General features: G+C 39.1%; 1 protein-coding gene across 1 annotated transcript in view; it reads left to right on the plus strand.

Annotated features, from left to right (window-relative positions):
• The window catches only part of PIKFYVE (phosphoinositide kinase, FYVE-type zinc finger containing), a 256730-nt gene extending 235578 nt beyond the window's left edge, over positions 1-21152 (plus strand). The window contains 5 exon segments of the mRNA XM_075829901.1: positions 2370-2473; positions 5581-5709; positions 5792-6053; positions 11788-11862; positions 19802-21152. Of these exon segments, the coding sequence (XP_075686016.1) occupies positions 2370-2473; positions 5581-5709; positions 5792-6053; positions 11788-11862; positions 19802-19917 (686 nt within the window). The 3' untranslated portion in view covers positions 19918-21152.
• Positions 21153-26643: the final 5491 nt, after the last annotated feature.

Below are 26643 nucleotides of genomic sequence, written 5' to 3' on the forward strand. Positions count from 1 at the left end.
GTATACATCTTATGTTCATGGCTGCAAAGAAAACTATTTTAGACCACTGGATCCACATATCCCCACCAACATATACACATTTTAGAACCATAGTAAGGAGACTGTTAATGTTGGAATATAAGGCCGGGTTTACACGACCATGTTACGTCTGTAATGGACGGAACGTATTGCAGCTGCAAGTCCCGGACCGAACACAGTGCAGGGAGCCGGGCTCCTAGCATCATATTTATGTACGACGCTAGGAGTCCCTGGCTCTCCGTGGAACTACTGTCCCGTACTGAAAACATGATTACAGTATGGGACAATTGTCCCGCAGCGAGGCATGGACTCCTAGCGTCGTACATAACTATGATGCTAGGAGCCCGGCTACCTGCAGTGCGTTCGGTCCGGGACTTGCAGCCGAAATACGTTCCGTCCATTACGGACGTAACATGGTCGTGTGAACCCAGCATAAAACAGTATGCATACAAAGGAATGGGGGGAAAAAAAAGATAACCGTTAATAAGAGATTTAAAAAAATGACTGACAACTTTATTATTCTCACAAGAAGAAATTAATATGTCCTCTCTTCATATTCAAACGCCTTAAATGTTATAAGACAAAAGAAAGGTTGCAATATGGAGGAGGGAGGGTAGAGTAGGAGGGTTAAGGGTTAAAATAAATAGCGAAGACAAGGTTGAAATGATACCATGCGTCTGGAGATTTATGGAGTTCTAAATAATATATGTAATATGAAAAAATTTATTATATTTTGTACAGATGGTAACAATAAAATATTTAAAAAAAATATATAAAAATTGCATGTGAACAGGGCCTAATGAGCAGCAGGCACTGAAGATAGGTCACATGGGGGCGCTTTGCAGTGCGCGCGCCATGTTCTCTATCTTTAGGGCCGGCGCCGCAGCTGCACAGCTTTGCATCGAAATACATAAATTCACGGTATTGAACCGTTTATAGTATTGATATTTCGATTGCATCATACAACCCTAGTATACAGTAGTGTTATATCACTTTATATACAGTTATAGCCACTTTGAAGGCATACTTATGCTCAGTAGGCGATTTGGTTCATGAGTGTCTAGCCATGGAGCCCAGCGTTTTTCACATTTCACTTTTGAGAGGAAAACGAAAAACCCCATACCAATAGTTGGAGCCCATTCTTATGTACTCCCTGTTTGTTTGAGAGCCAGTGTAAAGCAAGTTTCCTAGTTGCCTACAGAGGTCACCCTATTACTACCTTTCCATGATAATAAATTAATAGTTTATTAGTGTATCCTAAAAAAACACTACCAGATCTCATGGAGCCGTTACCTGAAATAAATTATGTATGATGCCTAAAATTTCAGACAAGTAGGTTTGTAGACTCGAGCAAATCCAGAACATCTGAAGTATGTCAGTCTGTACATAGACCCTTGGGCATTTAGCGTCGCCATGTAGGCCTGCTTTAAACAGGGCTGCTGGTTTTCTGTATGTTTTATGTATAAGCCATAACTGTGATAGTCGTTTGGTCTCACTGAGGAATAGTTTATGGACAGACTCCGAAATACTTGCCCATTTCTCTCTCGTAATTGGGTCTAAATCTCTCTCCCATGTCAATCACTACATCGTTATTTATTTGTAAGTAAGAATCTCTACTCTACATCATATACGTGTGCCAGAGCTGTAAATACTGACGGAAATATCTGTAGGGCAATTGAAATTCAGATTGTGATTGATCATTTGTTGTAAATGTGTTAGAGGATACTGAATGAGTAATGCTTGTTGTACCGGCCGCTTTCAGAGGGCCAAAGCCGCTTAAATATTAAAGTTGGAAGCACGGTTGTGCAATATTGGTAAATGGATAGTACAACCTGTAAAATCTCTAACATTTTTTGCTTATTCCATACATTCCGCAACATTATAAGTGTGGGAAATCTGGTAATAATACTACAAGTTTCCCGGGTCCAAAGCAGACATCGAGGGACCGTATGGCTTAGAATGGCTCCTACAGACATTTTAACCACTGATACTCCCCAACCCCTAAAATGTTAACGTTGAGATGCTAAGTAATGACCATGGATTTGGAAATTCTAACCCTCATTCATCATTTAGAATTTCAAGTTTGAGTCTAGGTTTTCTCTTTTTCCTAATTATGCCCCTAAATAGAGCTTTCATTCAATTAATTCGATGTAGAGGAATCCAAAGGTTGCACGTTTTGATATCTCCATAGCAGTTAGTGACAAATACGCCTACCGATTTTATTGTGTGTTCTAGCATAATATGTTGTTCCCGGTGTGAAACATTGTTTACAGATTGTCATTGTTTTTTGTGGATATTTTTTTTGTATACATGCGGAGAACAATTATATTGCTTGAATTTTTTCTCCACAGATGACAGATTCATTTTGAAACAGATGCCTCGCCTAGAAGTACAGTCATTCCTTGACTTTGCTCCACACTATTTCACATACATTACTAATGCTGTGCAAATGAAGGTAAAACCAGCTGGGTTGTGTTGAAAGATTTTATTGTCAAATCTTAAGTGACAAAAGTCCAACGTAATCTAAGAATAAAGCCGTTGTGTAGGTGTAGATATGCAGAGAAGTAGCGCACATGTTTCTGGAGCTCCATCTAATTGTATACAGGAGTCCTCAATCTATTGTAACTGTTAATAGTAAATCAGAAACCATAAAAACAATGAACTATGTTCTTTGACAAGGTGACAGAGAGCGTTTGACGCTATAGGGACCAGCGATCTTTTTGGAGTAATATTCTCCCCTATACTGTATCTTTTTCCGTTACCCGATCGCTTCCTAGCGGCATCAGCAGTTTGTCAGTAGATGTTGCGCTACCAGACTCCTTTTAATAGAAATTAAACTATTACTTGTGTATCGTAAAATGATGCCTAAAAAAACTATTACTTGCCTTGAAAAAACAAGACCGAATACAGCTACATCAATGTAAAAATTGAAAAACAATGCCTGCTACAAAGTGGGAAGGCCGAAACATAAAAAAACATCCCCTGAACCATCAGAAATATAGCACCCAAATTACCAAAAGGGTTAATTTGCAAACTTTACCTACTTAGGGCATGTTCTCATTTAGTTTTCGATAGGAAAATATATTCTTACAATTTAAAAAAAAAAAAAGAACAAAATCTGGCAAAAAAACAAAACTGTGCATTAGTAGTTAGTAAAAAAAAGTGTCAGCTGTGACTGTATTGCCCAAGGGCCCACAGAAACCTGGAGCCAGCCCATATGACCAATGTTACATACAGCACATTTACTAGATAACACACACAAAAAATGCCCATCTGTAAATAACTAGGCATCAACATAGGTAGCAACTTACTACATCTGCAGGTACTGCCTGATTTGGGCAAATACACTACATTTTAAAATATGGAAATACAGAGTTATACCCAGTGGAATAATTAACTGAACGGGACAATTTACCTATAGGAACCCCCTTTCCTTCGGTTAGTCATGGCACTGAGCTATCCCCAGGACTAAGGCGCTTTAAGCTGGTCCGGTGATTGATTTCCTGGCTAATTTCTAGTGGAGGTGACCTGACACAATGGAAATGGGTCAGGCAAGTTCAGGACGTGGTACAATGGAGAATCTGAAAGCGTTTTCAGGGAAGCTGGGTCACAACAGTTTAAGTTCAAATACTGAGTAGCAAAGTATTAACCAAAACCGTGTTGAAACACTATATAAATAAGTGGCACTATGGCCAGTAGAGGGCTGATTTCAATCATCTAGCAGGTATGAATGAGAAGAGACCCAGCAGGCTGGCAGGCATTAAATTGTCACAAAAAAATATATACAAATTTGCAATGAAGCAAAATGGATGCCTTTATTTCCAGTCAAGCTATAGGAATATGTGATGTATATGTAAATAAAATATAACTTTTAATGGTTAGGATTAAATATAATTAGAACAAAGACAAGAATCAAAATCTAAAATTTAGCCAGAGTTCAATGACAGGTGGATTTGTATCGATCAGATACAAACAGTGTGTGGTGTAAACTGTCTGCCTTTGTGTCTCCTACGGCGTCTGCAGAACACCGGGCGGCACAATTGAGTGGCGTATATATCTTAGTCAGTGAAGACTCTGAAGTTAAAAATATTATGGAGGCCCCCCCGACATGTTTCGCTGCATTTGAACCCCTGAAGACGCTGCGTATGCAGCGAAACATGTCGGGGGGGCCTCCATAATATTTTTAACTTCAGAGTCTTCACTGACTAAGATATATACGCCACTCAATTGTGCCGCCCGGTGTTCTGCAGACGCCGTAGGAGACACAAAGGCAGACAGTTTACACCACACACTGTTTGTATCTGATCGATACAAATCCACCTGTCAGTGAACTCTGGCTAAATTTTAGATTTTGATTCTTGTCTTTGTTCTAATTATATTTAATCCTAACCATTAAAAGTTATATTTTATTTACATATACATCACATATTCCTATAGCTTGACTGGAAATAAAGGCATCCATTTTGCTTCATTGCAAATTTGTATATATTTTTTTGATTTCAATCATCTAGCTCTTACTTTGGCTCATGTGCTAACCAGCATCCTAGCCTGCCCTGCCACGGAAGGTAGCAACGTATCCCGCGTTATAGGCAGATACAGTGGGATACGTCACTCGAACTCCACAGGCAGAACGCGGTTTGAAATGCTAAACTCGGGGAAGCTCGGGATGTCACTGGATAGTGTCATATATGGACAGTGATGCTAAGAGCAACAATGTCAGAATCACGAGTGTCAGCAACGCTCTGGCCGCGGATTTCGCCCCTGGAGGAGCCCCTGACGTCACAGGCAATATATGGACAGTCACGTCAAATGCTTCTCCAGTTTAGTCTGGGGCTTCTCCAGGCCCTCAGTCCGTGGCCGCAGCGCTTTCGATGCCCTGGCCAGGGACTCCGTAGTTGAAAGCCCCCGACATCACTGTCCATATATTGACGGTGACGTCAGGGGCTTCCCCAGTGTTGGAATCCCTTAGCTGATCGCTAACTGATTCTCTTCCCGGGGACTCCGGCACTGGGCAAACTCACCGAAGTATATGTTGTGTACATCTGTCACACACAGACTTCCGTGGCATCCATCACACATAGGCTCCAATTTGACAAAAAACGTATACCGTGCGGTTTACATTTTATCTGCGGGATCCCTCAGGATGGAATAGCGTAGTCTATTACGTATTCCATCATCCAAAAAAAGAGGTATACTGATGATAACCTTTCTGACGGAGGCCAGAAGAACATTTTTATTTTTTTACCTCCGTCGGGTTAGTGAGGCCCATATGGACATGTTTCGCGTGCACCTCGAGAGCTTTCCCGACGTACACGTTATAATCCAGTGTGATCCTGGCTCTGTTTGAATTTAATGAAAGCGTAAGTTAAACAGTGTATTTTCACTTTTACTATATTTTTCATGCTTCCTTTTCACTCTCAATACACTTTGCGTATCTGTGCAATCTTCTTTCATGTAGATTATCCCATGGACTTGTAGTGTTCATGATGGCTTGTTAATATTGATATAATTTTTATTCTACCTGTGATCAATACTGATCCCTTTTGTGTATTGTGCCTACAGAGACCAACAGCTTTGGCAAAAATATTAGGAGTCTACAGAATTGGTTACAAAAATTCTCAGAACAACACAGAGAAGAAGTTAGATCTTTTGGTCATGGAAAATCTGTTTTATGGCCGAAAGATGGCACAGGTAACAAGTAGAATGTGAAAACGTTATAGTGAATGAAGGAAATATCTGATTACTTACTCCTTTATTTGTCTGGTTACAATAGGTTTTTGATCTGAAAGGGTCATTGAGAAACCGTAATGTGAAAACAGACATAGGGAAGGAGAATTGTGATCTTGTCCTACTGGATGAAAACTTGTTGAAGATGGTTCGGGACAACCCTTTGTACATCCGATCTCACTGTAAATCAGTCCTTCGCGCCTCAATACACAGTGACTCGCACTTCCTCTCCAGTCATCTCATCATTGACTATTCCTTACTAGTTGGGCGCGATGACACTACAGATGAGCTTGTTGTGGGAATCATTGGTGAGTATGTTCTTACTTTTAGTTGTATGTTCTGAACTGAACACTTTCCAGCCTGTCTGTCAGTGACTTAAACTGTAAGCCTGGGCAAAAAACTGAGATTTGGTTATCTGGGCTTGCAGAGAGTTGTGTAAGGGTGCAGTCACATGCCGCAGATGTTATTGCAGAAATTAATGCGACTGAAAATCAGTTCCATTCATCTGAATAGGGTTGTTTCTGCAGCAGGTTCATGGATTTCTGCAAGTCCCATTCAGATAAATATGCTGGATGCGGTCATATCTAACAAAGGTAGAATTTATATCTATAGAGAAGAGGGTTTATCACACTGTAGGGGTGAAACCCTGGAAAGGGAACTTAAAAGGTAGGTGTAGTTAAGGACCCCAGATAAGATTTTAGGGAGTGGCAAATGTACCCATACTTGTGTTCTTTTAAGAAATGACTTCAAGGAGAATTTAGATTAAATATATAAAGGTATGTATTACAAGGGTACCCTCATCGCGTTGCCACCGCGTTTTTCAAATTCATTCCATGTCACATTGTGAATTACAGTGGTGCTCGTAGATACGGGAGAAATCTTCTGAGTCGGCAGCAGATACAAAAGGCAATATTGTTTGGCAAAGGATGTATCAGTAAAACTTCTAGTTTATTGGGTCATCTTTAAAACATGACAAATTAAAATAATCTCGGGAGGACGCTTACACGTTTCAAACCACTAGGGTACCTAATAATAGCTAGCTTCCTACAGCTTCAAGTTCAGTCCTTATAACCAGATACACCCTACGTCATATGACTTACTATAGGTGGAGTTAACATTAACCCCATAGATGCTCCCGATACACAGCAGACTAATCTTTCTTTTCATTAGTTTTCAAAACAGACATTTAACATTCTTTATGTAACTATTACTTCACATCATATGTAAATCTAGATAGGCACTATTATGATTTAGTTCCTAAATGTTCAAATGTTATGTTTCTATTGCACACGTTTCATAATCCCCAATTGGAAATATATCAGGTGTGAGATAACATTAGTATCAGATCCGTGGTGCTGAAGAAACAGCAAATCGAATGTTAAAGTCTACACAGAATTGCACGGGAGATGCTGAAAACAGCTCCCGTAATATCTCATGAATTCTCTCAAACTATTATATTACGATACAGGTTTGTAGATTTGTTAAAAGATTTAAAGAGGCTCTGTCACCAGATTCTGCAACCCCTATCTGCTATTGCAGCAGATAGGCGCTGCAATGTAGATTACAGTAACGTTTTTATTTTTAAAAAATGAGCATTTTTGGCCAAGTTATGACCATTTTTGTAGTTATGCAAATGAGGCTTGCAAAAGTCCAAGTGGGTGTGTTTAAAAGTAAAAGTCCAAGTGGGCGTGTATTATGTGCGTACATCGGGGCGTTTTTAATACTTTTACTAGCTGGGCGTTCTGATGAGAAGTATCATCCACTTCTCTTCAGAACGCCCAGCTTCTTACCTGCTACAGAATCACACCGATGCTGCTACAGAATCAACTGAAGCCTCTGGTGCCGATGTGTCCTCGCTCGTCTGACACGATGCAGGACCTGTGAGTGACGTCACAGCGTGATCTGGCAGAAGCTGGGCGTTCTGAAGAGAAGTGGATGATACTTCTCGTCAGAGCGCCCAGCTAGTAAAAGTATTAAAAACGCCCCGATGTACGCACATAATACACGCCCACTTGGACTTTTACTTTTAAACACACCCACTTGGACTTTTGCAAGCCTCATTTGCATAACTACAAAAATGGTCATAACTTGGCCAAAAATGCTCGTTTTTTAAAAATAAAAACGTTACTGTAATCTACATTGCAGCGCCTATCTGCTGCAATAGCAGATAGGGGTTGCAAAATCTGGTGACAGAGCCTCTTTAACTAATAGGTTGATAAGTATTATCACATCTCCATGTTATAGGACACTGTACATGTCATCATTTTAAAGGTACCAAATTACACATTTAGATGATAATGTGTCATTATATCTTTATATTTTTAATATTAAAAATATCATACCCGGAAATTATGCAATTGTTTATACTAAATCCCATTTATCGCTCTTTGTAATTCATGTAGGAAACCAAATGTATTCAGTATTGTGCGTGTTTATTACAGTTGGTTAAATTGCAATACGTGTTTATAGAAAAGAGAGCAATATACTAGATATGATTAAATTGTGTTTATAGTTATGTCTAATTGTTGAACTTTCAACTCTTTAGAAATATCTAAATTGAATGCTAACAATTAATTTAGAGGCTTTAGATGCGTCATAAGCTTCTCCCTCATTAAATCGTGGCCAGACCCTCCCCCCCCATGATCATACCATATTTTTCAAGCTACAAGACATACTTTTCAGCTAAAAATTGTGTGCGTCTTCTGGTCCGTAGTAAGCACCTCCAGGTCCCTTCCTGTACCGTATTCCTAATGATTAGTGCACATAAAGAAATTGACCAATAATATTGTGCGCATTGCGTTCAGCGTTCTGTTAGGACGGCGCAGAACACATTGCTGGCAGTTGGAGAGGTGAGTAACCCACCAGACTACGAGGTATTATTTTACCCAAGCAAAAGACAACACATGCACTTCGTTTTACATATTTATACATTTCTTTTTTACATAATGCTTAACTGCATTAGAAATGCATTAGCGTCCGAGCTAGGGAGTATATCCTTTCAGCATGTTTTACGCCCATGGACCTGGGCACTCCTTTAGGGGGTACTCAAACATTCCTTATGCTGTGCTTTCAATAGGCAGCACAGTGTATGATAACCTTGGGGTACTTCGATGTACCGTAATTTGTTTGGGTACTTGGCTTAGAAACATTGAGAAACACTGCCCTAGATCAAAGTTTTAACCTCCATTTAGAACCCAGACTACCAGGGAATATAATATATTCCCCCCTCTTCTATCGTAGACCACCAAGGATGGGAGTACTACCCCAGACGAGCAGGGAAGTTTTAATTAGTATGACATTTTTTTTTTTGCTTGTTGTCTAAACCTGGGTACGACCTATAGTTGGGGGCGTCTTAGTCTGAAAAATATGGTAATGTGTCCTAAATTTTTAAAGAGGTTTTAACAACATAATTGACTCTGTTATTGACCACCGATGAAGCCCAGATATCAGCTGGCCGGTGAGGCCACTATACAAAAAAAATGTGTTAATCACTTATGTAGAGCATTTTTAGTTCTAAAGTTCATTGAATTTTCTACGAAAAAAAGTTTGACTTTGACCACTTTCTTTTTTCTTCTTTGTTTATACCGTAATTTGTTTTAAAGTAAACCTATAATGGAATTATAAATATGTATGTGGTGAATAAAGATTGGCAGTCATGGCAGTGTACAATAAGTTTAATTATACAGAATTATTCAGAGCCTAATCGTGTTTGCGTTAAGGCTCTGATGAAAAACGTGTATGGTTTAAAATGTTCCACTTCATATTAATAATGAGAACAAGCGCAGTATACCTGACCAGAATCCCAAGTGACTGTTGTGTTGATTCTTGAGAATTGTCCAATAGAGCCATATGTCATGTCTGAGCTCACAAATATAGCACAAGCTCACAGTATCTCTCACCCGGGAATCCTAACCGGTCTTGTGTGCTCCACTAACAATTTTGTGTTTTAAGCTTTATTGATGAGTTTTAAAAGAGTTTACCTTGAGAATATTGTTAGTTCACTATCGATATGCAGTATATTCTGTGTTGAGCTTTTTTAAACCAATAGCACCAAAAATTACAACTTATGTTCTTTTCTAATTTGGTTAAAAAATACTTTATGGCTTGCAACATTAAATCTTCAGTATCGGTTTTCTTTCTAAGGCCTCATGCACACGACCGTAGCCATGCGGACGGCTGTGATTTTCGGGTCGGCCGGGGGTGGAGTGTCATCCGTGAGCCGCCTGCAAATCGCGGGCCGTGCACATTGCCGCGGCCATTATTTCCTATGCTCCTGGGCCATGCACGGAAACCACGGTCGTGTGCATGGCCCCATAGGAATGAATGGGGCCGCAATTCTCCCATGGATTTTCGGGGGAATTGCGGCCGCAAAAGCTGGTTCGTGTGCATGGGGCCTAATATTACATGTTTTGTGTGTTCAGTGATAAAGTAGTTTCCAGTGGCTATAGTGAGAAAGCGAATATATTACAAACTTTCACAATGCTGTAAATAATAAATAAAGCATTGTTTGTATATAGTTATTATCTTGTATCAAGGTATGTAACAGGGTGGCGGGAAGTCGTCCTCTGTCCTGAATGTCCTTCCAGGATTCCATTGATGCGCGTGAAAAAGTCAGAGACAAACCTCAATCTACATACAAGCCAGCCTGTTAACAGGAAGTGCTTGTGGGTAGTCACCTCATTTCTTCAGAAAATAACCTAATTGTTTAAATCAAACTTTGAAATATTCCAGTTTTCACACTGGCCACTGAGCACTCACAATAGCCTGAAACTTAAGGTCCTCTTACACAGCCCATCCTGGGCCGCGTAAACGAGCGCTGGTCAATGAGACAGTTCGTTGATCGGTGCTCATCGGCTGATTTCACAAGGAGCTAGTATGGGGACGAGCACTCAGTACTCCGCTCGTCCCTGTACATTATTATCGTGTATTCTATGAACAATATTTTCAGCGATAATTGGCCAGTGTAAAAGGGCCTTTACTGTGTTGTAGAGATTACAAATGAAAAGTAACGTCTCTATTATAAAGCTGAAGGCAGATAACACTGAATTCTTAAATTGACAATAGATGATGAAGACAAATCCCCCCCCCTGCACAATGACCTCTGCACACGTCACAGAGCATGCCCACAACACTCCCCTATAGAAGTCAATAGGTAATTTTCTGACTTGTCCAGGTGCCTTCTGTAAAGCAAAATAGCTCCGTCGTTTCAGACGTAAATGCTCTTCCTCGCATTTTGCGAGGCATCATTGACGCCCGTAATCTTGAGCTGTTCTTCATTGAATTCAATGAAAAACTGCTCAAATTACGTTTTAAAGAAGTGTCATGCACGCACTTCTTTGACGAGGCAGTCATTTTACGCGTCGTCGTTTGACAGCTGTCAAACGACGACGCGTAAATGACAGGTCATTGGCACAGTACGTCGGCAAACCCATTCAAATGAATGGGCAGATTTTTGCCGACGTATTGGAGCCGTATTTTCAGACGTAAAACGAGGCATAATACGCCTCGTTTACGTCTGAAAATAGGTTGTGTGAACCCAGCCTAAAACGCTCATAAGAGATCAAATCTGAACGATAATTGCTTCACGCACATGGGCCATACTTAGAGGGGTTGTATCATGAAGACAAACCCTGTTTATATGCCCTATTGGACAGGTTCCGACAGCAACTTCAAACTTCTATGCATTCCGGTAATTTAGCTTGCAGCCATTAAGCAGAATGATCTACATTCACTGATCAAAGATACAAATCCTATTGATGGTTATGATCTATGGTCGTTATATTAGTAAGATCACTTGCTAATGAGATCCAAATCGAACTACCAATAATGTGTAATGTTTTTTGTAGGGTGAGCAAAACATCCGCCATCTTTACGAGGGTGCTGTAGATTCCAAAGCCCTCATACCTGTTTATTTCACTGTTTTTGTTTTTTTTCTGTATGAAATATTTCCACTCTGAAGAGAAGTTTATTTTAAGAATAAGAAAACATATAAAACTAGATGTATTGTATGTAATTTATTTTTTTTATATTGTTTACTGACAGATTACATCCGGACATTTACCTGGGACAAAAAGCTTGAAATGGTGGTCAAATCTACTGGGATATTGGGTGGCCAAGGTAAGTTGTGTGTATCCATATATTGTGTATTTCCTTGCAAACGTTTTACCCAAAATGAAATTGTTAAACCACTACTAGTGCAAATTCTGAAGAGAACACGCTTAATTCTGACATATGTATGAAAACTTTAATGTCTAATTTCTTTTCTTTTTATTTGTTGGTTTTTTTTTGTGAAAAAACATTAGACCTGTGCAAAAGTTTGATCGCCTTTGCAATTTGATAGTTATCTGTTTAAACCTTTAACACACAGTGATGTACATGTACAACTTAGGCAGCTTGTAATTTAGCTGTGACCGTGCGATCACCAGCAGGAGTGTGACTGTGATTGGTAGTCCCACGCGAATGGCCAGCGTTGGCGAAACCTCCGATCCCAGCTGTTTGTCAGCAACACAAACCGTACTGATGGCTGTGTGTGAATGGTTAAAGGGAGGGGACTCCTTTTTGTCATCTTCACTGTCAGCCCTAACATTGCGATCACCTTGCCATTCACTAGGATCAAAATTGTCTCGGTCGTTAATCATTTAAGGTCACAGACGTTGCAAGAAATTTAGAAATTAACTTAATCCAAGTCTGGCCTTGATTTCGGTCAGGAGTAGACCTTTTCAGAAAGTAGTTCTGTGAACCTCCAAACCCCTCAATGTGTTGTTTGGTGGGCAGGGGTCGCAGCCAGTTGTTCTGGAAGTGCAGAAAGTGGAAAGAATAGATTCTACTATATGTCAAGTAATCCTAAAAAAAAGGCAATGTCTCAGTCAGTGAAGAAACTGAAAAGTGTTTGGATGTTACAACAAGGGGCAGATTTAATATTCAACATGTGTGTGATTTCTGGCTCAAACTGAACCAGATTTCCGTTCTACATGTCGTGTGACACATTATTTACCTGTTTTAGGCACTTACATGCGAGCGTGGTTTAGCAAGGAAAGTACGTGGTCTAGGAGAAAGGGCCTGGCTTAAAATGCAACACCGTGCGCCAGTGCAAAAACCATGTTTTGGCGCCAACATCATGCACCACTTTGATAAATTTGGCTAATTTGTCTATAACATTGACAGTATTAGTAAATCTGCTACAATGATCCAAATCCTGCAACCTTGAACTACTTAGAGAAACAAAACATTGAGGTCTTAGAATGGCTTTTTACAGACCCCAGACTTGAATAAAATCTCTGTGTAGATCTCAAATTACTCTGGATGTACGAAGACCAAAAATAATTTCTGAACTAGAATTATTCTGCAAGAAAGAGTGGGAAAGAATCCTAAAGCTAGAATATTAACCCCTTCCCGACATCAGCCAAATATATACGGCAGAGGTCATGTGGGGGCTTATGGAACGGGCACCATAATTTTGGCTTTTTTAAACAGACAACACTTCAATGCAGCGAGCTGTTCCTGCTCGTTTAACCCCTTAGATGCCAACGGTCAAAGCAACTGCCACATCTAAGTTAGAAACAGGTGGCGGCGGCCTCCTGTGACGGTGCAACGCGATCGCGGGTTGCCGATGGTAGTTACGGCAGCCTGGGGCCCCCGGGCAGCTTAATAGGAGTATGTCAGAATCACAGTATACTACAATACACAAGTTGGATAGCTGGTTCGTCCCGTAGGGAGAATAACAAAAAAGTTAAATTCTGTTAAAGTTTTTTTTTAATATATAAAAAATGTAAATATTAAGTAAAAAAAAACAAAAAAACCTTTTGCCATTTTACCTCTAAAGAAATAAAAAAAAAAAAAATAACATAAGTGGTATCCCCACGTCCATTAAAGTGCAAACTATTACAATACAACATTAATTAAGCCGCACAAACGCCGTAAAAAAAAACCTGGCAGAATCGCTGTTTCTGCATCTCCCACACAAAAATAGAAAAAAAGTGATCAAAATGTCTGCTGTACCCCAAAATGGTACCAATAGAAAGTATAGCTCTCCCCGCAAAAAATTAAATCCTCACAACGCTTAACGGATGGAAAAATAAAAAAAAGTAATGGCTCTCAGAATATGACGACACAAAATAAATTTTATTTTTACCCCACGGTACCAACATTTGAATGTCCTAGAAAAGGAACCATTAAATCACTAGAGGAATCACTGTTTTCCCATTCCGCCCCACAGAGAATTTTTTTCAGTTTCCTAGTACATTTATATTGTACATAAATGGTGCCATGAAAAACTACATCTTGTCCTGCAAAATGGCTTTTGGAAGGAAAAAAGCGAAAATGAAAAATGGCTGCGACGGGAAGGGGTTAAAAGGTTAGGTCCCGTTTCAGCAAATTATTGTTATGTTTTTGTATAATTAAAATTGATACAATTCTCCAATATACTTTCTGTATTAAGTCCTCGGTTCAACGGTTTTCAAGATCTCAGCTTGTCGTTACATTCATTGTTTACTTCCAGTGGATACAATTCTGTCCATGGTCATGTGATGGACACACAGGTGCTGGGATTGTCACAAGACTCTGATACACGTACTGTAACTGTAACGAACTGTGCACCTGTGTGTCCATCACATGACCATGGACAGAATATCTGTCACTGGAAGTAAACAATGAATGTTCCTACAGAAGCAATGATCTTGAAAACCAATTAATAAGAGTTTTTTTTTAAAGGAATTAATACAGATAGTATGTTGGGAAATTGTTTAGCTTTTAATTATACAAAAAGAAATCACATTCATTTGCTGAAAGTGGACAACCCCTTTAAGCGTGTTAGCTGACTGCAGGAAACGTTTGAGGGCTGTGATTTCTGCCTACGGTGGAGTTACCTAGTGTTTACTGATTGCCAAACTTTTGCACATGCCAAATGTTATATTGCATCTTTTCCACTACAAATCATTTATGGTGCCGTAACATTTTCAGAAATATGGCATATTTGTTCTCCGCATATTTGCAGACCTGTCTAATCTCGGCAGAGTCCTCTTATAAACCAGTATTTTTCTATATATATATTTATTCAGAAATTCCGCAGGGTTTCTGCTTTTAGCACTTTTTGTTTTTGTATTTCATTCTGGTTTTCTGCAGAAATTGTGGTAACGCTTTTAACTATTTTATAAGGGGTTTCCAAACATTTTTCACAAAATGCGAGGACACTAGAGGGGATTGTGTGAGGACACTAGAGGAGAGTGCGTCCATCACAAATTTGCAGCAGAAGTCAATGAGGTTGCTTTACCTGAGTGACCTTGCTGCAATTGTGGGAACTGCTCCCTCTAGTGGCCAGCACATAGAACATTTTAAAAATTTATATTCTAATTTATAATATTTCAGACATCAAAATTGAAACAATTTGTAAATAATTACATAAACATCAATCAATAAAAAAAATTAAATAGTTGGAGCGACACATTCCCTTTAAGCTCCGAAGAGATGAAACAGCTGCTGGCCTCCAGTACAATCCTTTCCCTCCGTACCCCCCAACTACCCCTGCACCAGAAGATCATTCTTCATGCTGTTGGCATCAGCAGGTTCTTAATTGTCCCTACTGACCTGTATAGACATGTCAGCAAATATAGAGGTATTGGCGGAATCTCCACATTTTGGAAAGAAAACAGGGTTCTCTTTAAATACTGAACATATCTTTTCCTATATTCTGACTTAATAAAAAAAATATAATCTAAATGCTTTACATGTGGAGACTGCATGATTTTCACAGTGACAGATGGTTTCCAAGATACAAGCAGAGAAATGCAGCTGTACGTAAATAATTCATGAGGAGCATTTTAGCAGAAGACGAGCTGTAGGTGTGAGCAGGCATTTTGTGTGACTTTTGTATATGTTCTGTAGTAGCCGTTTTAATCCGGAGAAGTAAAATTTGAATATTAGTTAAAAGGAGACTTAGTGAGAGAGAGAATAGTAGATTCTTAGTAAAGTAGAATTCATGCGGCCACATACACAGCTCCTTACCTAGAAAAGTGCAGGGGATGCAGTCACGGGATCCTTCTCCGCCAATCAACATATTGTGGGCGCTCCCTTCCACCACCCTGAACAGAAGTCCGGTAGGACATTCAAGAAGTGCAGTAGTACCCGCTGCCTTGTTTGAATTAGGGCATCTCCTATTTTAAAAAGTCTATCACATAACCGATCCTCATTTAAAAAAAAAAATAAAATCTGCGAGTCTTGAAAATTCGCTAGTCTGTCTTCATGCTCGCCAACCGATGTGACCCATTAATTTATCCTCTTTTACATTTGCATTGTAGGCTTGCTAGTTATGGGCACTCTTCACAGCAACATTATACTGGACTGATGTTCTTTACTAAATATTATCAGTGCCACAGGTACCAGAGATAATGTGAATTTTGCAATTTGCATTGGCCTCTAGATCACAGTCCATTTGAGCATCATATTGAGACAGATAAATGATTGGATTTATTGATTTGTTCTGTTTTAATCTGCCAAAAACCAAGTTGCAAAAACATTGTAATGGATAGTTGTAGGAGTCCAACTACCCATTATTTGTTTCCCACACTCCCCTACTAATATGTGTGTGTGTGTGTGTGTGTGTGTGTGTGTGTGTGTATCGATCTATCTGTGTGTGTGTATATATATACATATATATATGCAGATTAGCATCAAGAGAATTCGATACGACAGGCTGAGAACAGATAGACAGTGGCACAACACACAAAGTCCAAAAACCGGGCTTGCCTATGTTTATTTTGAGTCCAAAAAAGGGAACCGCCTTTTAGATTTTAGGCAGAAACAGAAAAGAAATCCTGCTCGTCTGAGCTGTAACTCATACAGACACTGATCCACACTATACTAGGGCCACTCAATGACCTTCTACCCAGTATGGCACAACAGAATGAAAAAGGTGAGGGATCAACGGCGCTCCTCCGAGGCTCTACGTGGAGTGAAATGATGTTGGTTGCCGGCTGCCACCCACTGCAGTCCCTCAGTGACAAATCCCTTAGTACCGGGGACAGAGCATGTAGAATAGAAATGAGCAGGAAAAAGGCAGTGTAGTATCGGGTAACCGCGCCAGGCTCAGGAAGACAATGAACGAGGCCAGGTGAGTTTGATCAAGATAATCTTTTATTTGAACGACGACGCGTTTTTGGACCGGACTGGTCCCTTCGTCAGGTCAGTTACAATGTTTGCACATGTAAGGTGCTTATATATGCAATAAAAAACCGGGAATAAAAACGGTGCACAGCAGTTGGTTTTTCATATAAAATCACAAAAGCCGTTGCAGGATTGAAACCCTCCATATGGATTAAAATTGACACCAAGTTTACTCAAAACAATACATATCATTCACATTTTTCAATTATCAGTATACATTTATTCATTGAAATATTTCCAACTCTTAGAATATAATTTATTCTAGAGTTTTGCTGTAATGGATAATCGTCCAAAGTTTCCATTTGATCAATATTTATTCCGGATTATGGATATTTAATTATCATCACTCATATTCAATTTCTTTGCAATTAGAAGGACAAAAAAAAGGTATAAAAGCATTTATAAGAATTTATAAAAGTTAATAATAAAAATGCAGGACTGCTTGTTATAAGAATTTATAAAAGCACAAAAAGGTCAACATAAAAAAAAAGCTATTATTGCAGGCAACGTATAACAAGCAGTCCTGCATTTTTATTATTAACTTTTATAAATTCTTATAAATGCTTTTATACCTTTTTTTTGTCCTTCTAATTGCAAAGAAATTGAATATGAGTGATGATAATTAAATATCCATCCTGCCCCCCTTTTTTTCGTGAAAAACGGGATATACGGAGAATCTACATGGAACGAGGCACAAGTTTATTTGAATTAAAGAGGCTCTGTCACCAGATTCTCAAATCCCTATCTCCTATTGCATGTGATCGGCGCTGCAATGTAGATAACAGTAATGTTTTTTTGTTTTTTTAAAACGTTAATTTTTGGCCAAGTTATGAGCTATTTTATTTATATATATATATATATATATATATATATATATATATATGCAAATGAGCTTTAAAATGGACGACTGGGCGTTTTTTTTTCATTATGTCCAACTGGGCGTGTATTGTGTTTTTAACTGGGCGTGTTTACGTGTATGACGCTGACCAATCAGTGACTAGTCAGCATCATACACTCCTCTCCATTTATTTACACAGCAGCGATGCGCAGCCACATACACAGAGATTAACGTTACTGCATTGTCCTGATAATGAATACACATGAAATCCATCCTGGACGTCATGTGTATTCAGAATCCTGACACTTCTGAATCTTTTCTGTGAGATTTCCAGCAAGTGAAACGAAAATCTCGTTTACCTCTGAAATCTCGCGAGATTTCGTTTCCCTTGCTAGAAATCTCAAAGAAAAGAGTCAGAAGTGTCAGGATTCTGAATACACATGACGTCCAGGCTGGATTTCATGTGTATTCATTATCAGGACACTTGATTAACGTTCATCTCTGTTTATGTGGCTGCAGATCGCTGCTGTGTAAATATATGTAGAGGAGTGTATGACGCTGACTGGTCACTGATTGGTCAGCGTCATACAAGTAAGCACGCCCAGTTAAAAACACAATACACGCCCAGTTGGACATTTCAAACCTCATTTGCATATATATAAAATAGCTCATAACTTGGCCAAAAATGAAAGTTTTTAAAAAAAACAAACCGTCACTGTTATCTACATTGCAGCGCAATAGGAGATAGGGATTTGAGAATCTGGTGACAGAGCCTCTTTAAGCATAAGTACGATGTACAGTACGGACAATACAAAAACAAGCATAGTGTATCCACGATAACAAACACTTTTTTTTAATAAATATATTCTTATATACTTTTATATCCACTTGCAATCTGGAATAAATATTGATCAAATGGAAACTTTGGACGATTATCCATTACAGAAAAACTCTAGAATAAATTATATTCTAAGAGTTGGAAATATTTCAATGAATAAATGTATACTGATAATTGAAAAATGTGAATGATATGTATTGTTTTAAGTAAACTTGGTGTCAATTTTAATCCATATGGAGGGTTTCAATCCTGCAACGGCTTTTGTGATTTTAAATGAAAAACCAACTGCTATGCACCGTTTTTTTCCCCCCCAGTTTTTTATTGCATATATAAGCAGCTTACACGTGCAAACATTGTAACTGACCTGACGAAGGGACCAGTCCGGTCCAGAAACGCGTCGTCATTCGAATAAAAGATTACCTTGATCAAACTCACCTGGCCTCGTTCCTTGTCCTCCTGAGCCTGGCGCCGTTACCCGATACTACACTGCCTTTTTCCTGCTCATTTATCTTCGTTCTGCCCAGTATGGCACTCACTGGTTCCTTGTAGATACATCAGCTGATGTCTGCACCAGACAGACTTCTTTACCATTCTCACACAGGTGTTCCTGTGTCCCCAGTCAAAGAGCGCGATCACCATGATATAACTCAACATCATGGTGGCTTAATGTAAGCCAAACCATCACATGACCTGATGGCTTAAAGGATTGCACACCTGGTGCCTGACGGCACCCACCTGATGGCTTGTACTGCTGTAGTGAGAGCCCACTCTTCTGTCCCCACTCATACAACAAAACCCTTGCTTCAGGTATTCCAGAAGAACAACACTAGAGGAAAAACCTGTAGAATAACCTCAGAAGAATAGGGAGCCAGGCGTGATCACGTCTTCTACACTACCGGGCCCTGTCAATCAAAGGAGGGAGGGACGGACGGACTGGGGATAGAAGGTAGAGCAGTTTGGAGCAACGGTGACCCCCCTCGTTGCTCTAAAAAGCTCATTTGCATATGAAGAATAAAGTTATTGCTGCAACGTAGCCACTCATCTGGAAAATAAAACCCCATCCTATTCAGATGAGGCTACATTATATTACTGTGCTGCTGCTGCTTTGATAGGCCAATTTCTGGTGACAGACTCTCTTTAAGGTTACAATTTGGGTAAAGTTCGGTTTTAAGTAAAATACACGTATCTTATACACCGTGTTTCTGTTTTTTCTTCATACCTAGGTAAAATGCCAACAGTAGTATCTCCAGAACTATATCGAACTCGATTCTGTGAAGCAATGGATAAATACTTCCTTATGGTGCCTGACCACTGGACAGGACTTGGGGGCAACTGCTGACATCGTCTAGAAAGCTTTGTCTTTACAGCACAAAAGATGGGATTGATGATCACACGACCGTTGGTCTTGAGACTGTTTGTTTTTGTAAGACTTTAAAATGATGGGCTTTATAGAAATGAGATCCAGTATGGGCGAGGACCACACGTTACTATGGCTTCCATTATATTGTGCTATATCTGTTTTGCAGATTCTTTGGAATAACAGACAATTTGTAGTATGATGACTGCTGTGCAGCCGGTATTGTCAGGTTTCTTTGTACAGCTAAAAACTGGTCTCCCCATGATATACTTTGTCATCTTTGTATAAAGTTCTCATGATATGTGTTCTGCTGCTTTCTTGACTTTTTTTTTTTAATCATTTGGGAGCCAAATCTTCAAAACTCAACCACTTGGAAAAAAAAAATGTTCTTTAATGTTATTTTATTGAAAGCAGACACTGTTCTTATGTGTTTCTTGTGTTTCAAGGGCCCTATAAAATGTTTTTTATTGCTTGCACATTGCAGACACAACTCAATACTCCACTGTAATGCTCTTTAAGATACTGAAGGCATTTCTCGAGGACCACTAATAAAGTGACATTAAGACATTGTATTTTTGTACCCATGTTAAGAGACGTATATAGCTCAGATCGTGACTGATAACCACCATGTCATAACCATAGAGGAGTGATTGATCATCTAGGCCAACTGCAAATATACAGCTGAGCAACGGTCTATGTTATTATTGAGTTAAAGCTACCATCTCCGTACACCCAAGTTCACATTAGATACCTTACTACTTTCTCTTTGGATTTTATTGTTTATTATCATGATCTTTGCTGTTCATCATCCCAAAAGCTAGTGGCAGCTAGGAGGATTTTCATCATTGTCCTTTATGGAGGTATGGCATAACTGATGTTATTAAAGCTTAAGTTATTTCACTCACTATGATTAAAATGCCAAACGGTAATGACTTCGCAAATAATAGAACAGCACTTCTTTTCAGAGTCAAAGGTGAATATTTTAAATAAGCATGCAATGGTTTGGACCAAAGCCACTTAAAGTATACGTAGAACGCAGGGGCTGTACCCTACTCTAAGCGTGACGAAAGACTTAAAGGGGTTTTCCACTGAAGGACATTTTTGACGTATCCACAGGATACGTCATAAATGTCAGATAGATGCCGGTCCCACCTCTGGGACCCGCACCTATCTCTAGAACGGGACCCCCTAATCCCCGTTCCTGATTACATGGTTGGGAGTTACGTAAACAGCATAACTCGCTGAGCTACACTGTTTCCGTTACTCCCATAGTAGTGAATGTCAGTTACGGAAGCAGCGTAGCATGCGAGCTACACTGTTTCCGTAACTACTATTCAGTTCTATGGGAGTTACGGAAACAGCGTAGCTTAGCGAGTTATGCTGTTTCCGTAACTCCCAACCATGTAATCAGTAAGTGGCCTGGAGGCAGCGTGGGCACAAAAATAGAATGGGGTTTAGCGGGCCATTCTACAGATAGGTGGGACCCGCATCTAACTGACATTTTATGACGTATCCTGCGGATATGTCATAAATGTCCTTCATGGGAAAACCCCTTTAAGTGGGAAATGTTGCATGCTCATTTAAAATATATTCAACTATGTCTCTAAAAGGAGTTCTATTTTTTACCAAGTGATTACTATGGACTCTCAACCGTTAATCCTTGGAACCTGCACCCTCTAAATTGCCCTAGTAAAGGAGTGCTACTTGTGGTTGGACGTACAGCCTGGGCATAGCTTAACTCGTTGCCAGTCGACATACACATTATATGAGAGACCAATCCTAGCCTCTTTTACCTCATAATTAGCACTTGAGGTTTTTCAAATTTACACAAGACATAGCTTAAAAAAGTATTTCTGACTGCAAAGTTACTAAAATGTAGAAGGTTGTATATACATTTCACACTTGAAATATTTGACACTGAGGTTTATTGTAGTTTGAACCTTTTTTTTTTTTTACATTATTGTTGTTTAGTCTGAGCTTTTCATATTCAGTAGAAAAGAGAACATTGCAAAAAATATATATACACCCTCTTCTGTATCGTAGTCAGGGAATAATTGGAAATAGACTACACTAATAGAATGGCTAATCTAGTATTCGTGAGTCGCTTTATAACAGAAAATCAACATTGATAGCTACCGCTTGTGTCATAGTCTAAGTGTCTTATACACATCTATAGTCTGGATATTTGTTTTTTTTTAATTTTGTTTTATTCTATGTAGACAATTTTTATTTTTGGCAAAAAATAATTTATTTGGAAAAGCTCAAGAACAAATTCTAGTGAGCGGTATTTGCACGTGTACAATGTAAAGAAACAAATGATTGACCTTTTACATGTTAAGAATGCATGTGCATTTATTAAAATGTACAGTGTTTGATGTACTCAATGCGACCTGGTTTTTATTTGTATTTATGTTGTAGGTTTTCTATAACTAAGATGTTACAAAAGCAGATATCAACCCAATTCTTTCAGTGCAATGACCTAGATAAAAAGGAGATCACTGTACAATGCTAAGAATTGATATGAAAGTTCCTAAGCGCAGAAGAAAACTAACATTTGAGGTAAAGACCACACGTCTCAACAGTGTTAGATAGTTATATGTCTACACTAGAATAAATAGCTTATACACACTAGAGCTCTTCGCCCTGTCCCCCTAAACTATGCTCTGTGATGCTTTGATGAAAGTATATTGTAAACCACTATAGATTTAGGGACTTTGCTCTTGTTTTTTGTGTATGTAAATTAAAAAATCTAGCAATAAAAATTATATGATCTAAAAAAAAACACTATAGGCTTCATTTATCAAACAGTCTAAAAGAGGCCTTGTTGCCCATAGCAGCCAACAACATTGCAGCCTTTATTTTTTTCAGAGCAGTTTAAGAAATGATACTTTTTAGGGTTAGAACATGTAGTGATGGCCGATAGGTAATAATTGTCTAATCGCCCCGAATGGGGATCCTGAACCCCCTGTTGCTCAACTACTCAAACAAAGAAAGAGCTTGAATGGAGCAGTGGTCGAGCATGGATACTGCAGCTCTATTCAAAGTATATGGGAATGATGAAAACCGAGTACAGCGCGCTCCTTTTTCGGTGAGTCCCATAGACATTGAATGGAGCGGCAGCGCATGCTTGACTGCCGCTCCATTCAAGCTCCTCACTGTGGAGGGTTGCAGTGAGGAGGATCTGGAGGTTCGGCAACCGGTAGGGTCCCCAGCGATCAGACATTTATCACATCCTGTGAATAGCTGTTGAGTCTCGGACAACCTGTTTAATGGCCGCATGATTTTGTTTGTATAACCACAGTTTTATCCGCAAAACCAAGTGGCAACTAATAATTATTGTTAATGGCCGTATGGTTTTGTGGGTAAAACTGCGGTATTACCTGCAAAATTGCATGGCCATTAACTATCAATTTGTAATGCGTGAACACCACATGGTGGGCGAGGTTTTCATGCACACGAACGTATTGTATTGAATCCATGGGTCTGTTGCGGTTCGTCAGACTGCATAAAAACCTTTTGTTGTGGGACTCACTGATCCACAACAATTCACCAGTATTGGTGAATCTGCAAATCCGGTCTGTAATATGAGTTGTCCTGAGATTTTGCGGCCCCGGCACCAAGCCGTGTGCATGGGGACATAGAAAAGAATGGGTCCGCAATTTATCAGCAAAAATGCAGATAAATTGCGGCCTGCAAAAATACGATCGTGTGCATGAAGCCTTACAGTTTTGATAAATGAGGCCATGTGTGTTACGTTTTACCAATTGTTCCATTCGTGTGATCCACTTGTTAGGTTTTGTTTTTTTAATGCTCTGCAGTCATAAATGACTTTGAAAAAAAAAAAAAAAGAGGGTAAAAGGAGGCATGAATGGTAGATAAAGGGGCAATTTAGAAAAAAAACACTATTGTGCCCATGTTTATACATGTGAATAGTGGTAGATGACCGTCTGCGTTTGAGAACCAGTTATTTGGTGCATTAGTTGTTCTGATCACATCCAGCTCTCCTGTTCTTTTCAAGGTATCCTATAGAAGGAACTGAGGGCTGACCATATGCCTGAAAAGTATGGTCTTTGTATATTTCAGTTGGCTGTCATTCTCTTACTGGTTCAAAAACAGCCGAACTAGGGGGCTGCAAAATATCTTTTTTACAGCCACACTGCTGGCATGAGTGAGCTGAGCCGATGTAATGGGATCGACATAATCTTGAGGTGCTAAGACATTGAACCAAGGTATCAAACATTTAGGGTCCTGTATTTGGAGGCTGTACTTTAGATAGTCTCTACATTAAAAAGCTAGTAAAGTTATTTCCACAAGTAAATTATCTCATATCACAAAAGTGACCTGCTACTTCTAGAAGCGCCTTACAAGGTGATTTTCTATGGACACTACAAAAAATTCCTAGATTTAGAGACTGTTTTCTCTAGCAATCAGCCTCGTATCTTTCTGCATCAAACATAAGCTGTGTGAACATGGCCTTAGATGTCGGGTGTACTGGCAGATAAACATTACAAAGCTCCAAATCTTTTCCATTTAATATGGTGGAGACATTTTTCTTTCCATCTAGTGCACTAGTATGACTCCTTTTTTAGGATTTAATATATTCCAGTTTTAAGGTTTTTGTTTTTTTTAATGATATGTTGAATTTAGCACAATTCATGGTAGTATGTTCACCGTATTCATATTTTCACTATTGTTTTGGTGTAGTTTAAAGGGGTTGTCCACTAACGGACAACTGATGACCTATTCACTGGATAGGTCATCAGTACGCACCGTTAAGCCGCTCCGGCTGCCCCATGTCATGGAATGGTGGCTGAGCTGCTGTACTGCAGCTCTGCCCCATCTCAAGTGAATGGGAGCAGAGCTGCAGTTCGGCAGCACGGCCACCGTGCAGTGTATGGAGTCAACTGCTTCCGGCTCCATACATTGCATAATGTGCCATAGCATCCGGTGCCAGCAGGCAGACGGAGCCGCTGATCGGTGTCTGGTCCGGGTGTTGGACCCACACTAATGATATACTGATAACCTGTCCTGTGGATAGGTCATCAGTTGTCCGGTAGTGGACAAACCCTTTTAATGCATTGTATGTTTTGCCTTTTCTTTTCTCCGTAAGTAAAACTTCATTGGTCCATCTTGGGAAAAAAATTTTTTTTTAATCTCTACCTCACCTTTCTCTAAACTTGATGGAACCTGTACTTTGTATGTTCTCACATATTGTTTTGGGAAGTTGGTACAGCTTTGTTCAAGGTGTGAGTAGAGTAGAAACCGATACAGGCAGGTTATTCTTGCTCCTATTTTTCGATCTAGTCTGTGTGTCATGTCATTTTCTGTTCTTACTGTACATTTGGGAGATGGTGGATGTGTACTTTGGCGGAATGTGCTGTATGGTTTTCCAATCTAATTAAAAGAGCTGTAATTAGCGGTGAAATTAATGCTGAATAAATATGAGTTAAGGCATTACCGCAGGGATTTATTCCAACTCACTGACGCAGGGCTCAGTTCTGCCTGCAGATTATTATGTCTTTCAACTATAAAGCATTATATAAACTGTTAGGTGATAACTTGTATGCAAATCTATCTGCTTATCTTAGTATATTATTTTCCTCTGGCGTTTCCATCTGACGTATTACCACATTATGTTACAGCGCACTGAAACTTACAGTATACAATAAACTTTTCTGGCTATATGGTCTAAATTTTTGCCTACATGTAATAACTTTTTAACAAATCCAGTAAAACCAGGTTGTTCTTTTTTCCTGGTTATCTTGTACATAATAGAAATGAGCATTGTTTCATATGTAAAGACCTGGTTTAATGGTATTGTGTATGGCTCCTTATTCAAACCTATCAACAGTGTGTTTTATTTCAAGAGGGTTGTATTTCCAGGACTTGCAAGGTCATTGATTAACATGTAATTTATCCAGTTTTAGCTATTTTAGGTAGAACTGTTTTGTTTTTTTTGTTTTTTTTTTCTATTTCTAGCCCAGCTATTTCTTTTTAACTGTGGTTAGACCAGGTTTTTCTCATTTGTACAGTCTATTAATGTGTATATATTTGGTTTAAAGCTGTTCTAATTCTGTTTTATATGACTTGCTTAGCTATTTAACGGGACTATACTGTTTATATTAGGAGTATTAATAAACGTGAATCAACTGTTTGTTGTTTTTAAATTGACTTTATTCATTGCACATTCTTATTTAGATAATGTCAAATGGTGTATGCCCCTGTCAAATAAGTCGCACCAGGCACTCGCACCACAAGCAAATACAAACATCAATAAAGTTTATGCATTTTACATTGTACGTATCCGATCTATAGCATAAAATCTTCTGACCACTTCTCTGGCGATACCTGTTAGACACTAGTCGTAGCAATAACAATCGCCAATAGAGTGTTGTGGATAATTTAATTATGACGCGTTTTCTGCCCACATCGCTTGATGGTCGTGGTCGAAAAACGCCGCAAAAAACACGGCAGAGAGTGCAGGCAGAAGGAATTTTGAGGCAGATTTTTCCGCCTGAAAGAAAAACTCTGTGTGAACAGGCCCTAAGAGTGACTTTAATTTATGCTACAAAATTTTCTTAAACGCAGCATTTATATTTCTCTAAACATCGATTTGATATTGAAGTTAAAATGGAGTGTAGAACAATCAGAAAAAATTGTGGAGTTAATTTTTTTTCACATTTCTCACCCTTTTGATAATTTTATTAC

This window comes from Rhinoderma darwinii, chromosome 6, assembly GCF_050947455.1.
Source record: "Rhinoderma darwinii isolate aRhiDar2 chromosome 6, aRhiDar2.hap1, whole genome shotgun sequence".
Classification (NCBI taxonomy): domain Eukaryota; kingdom Metazoa; phylum Chordata; class Amphibia; order Anura; family Rhinodermatidae; genus Rhinoderma; species Rhinoderma darwinii.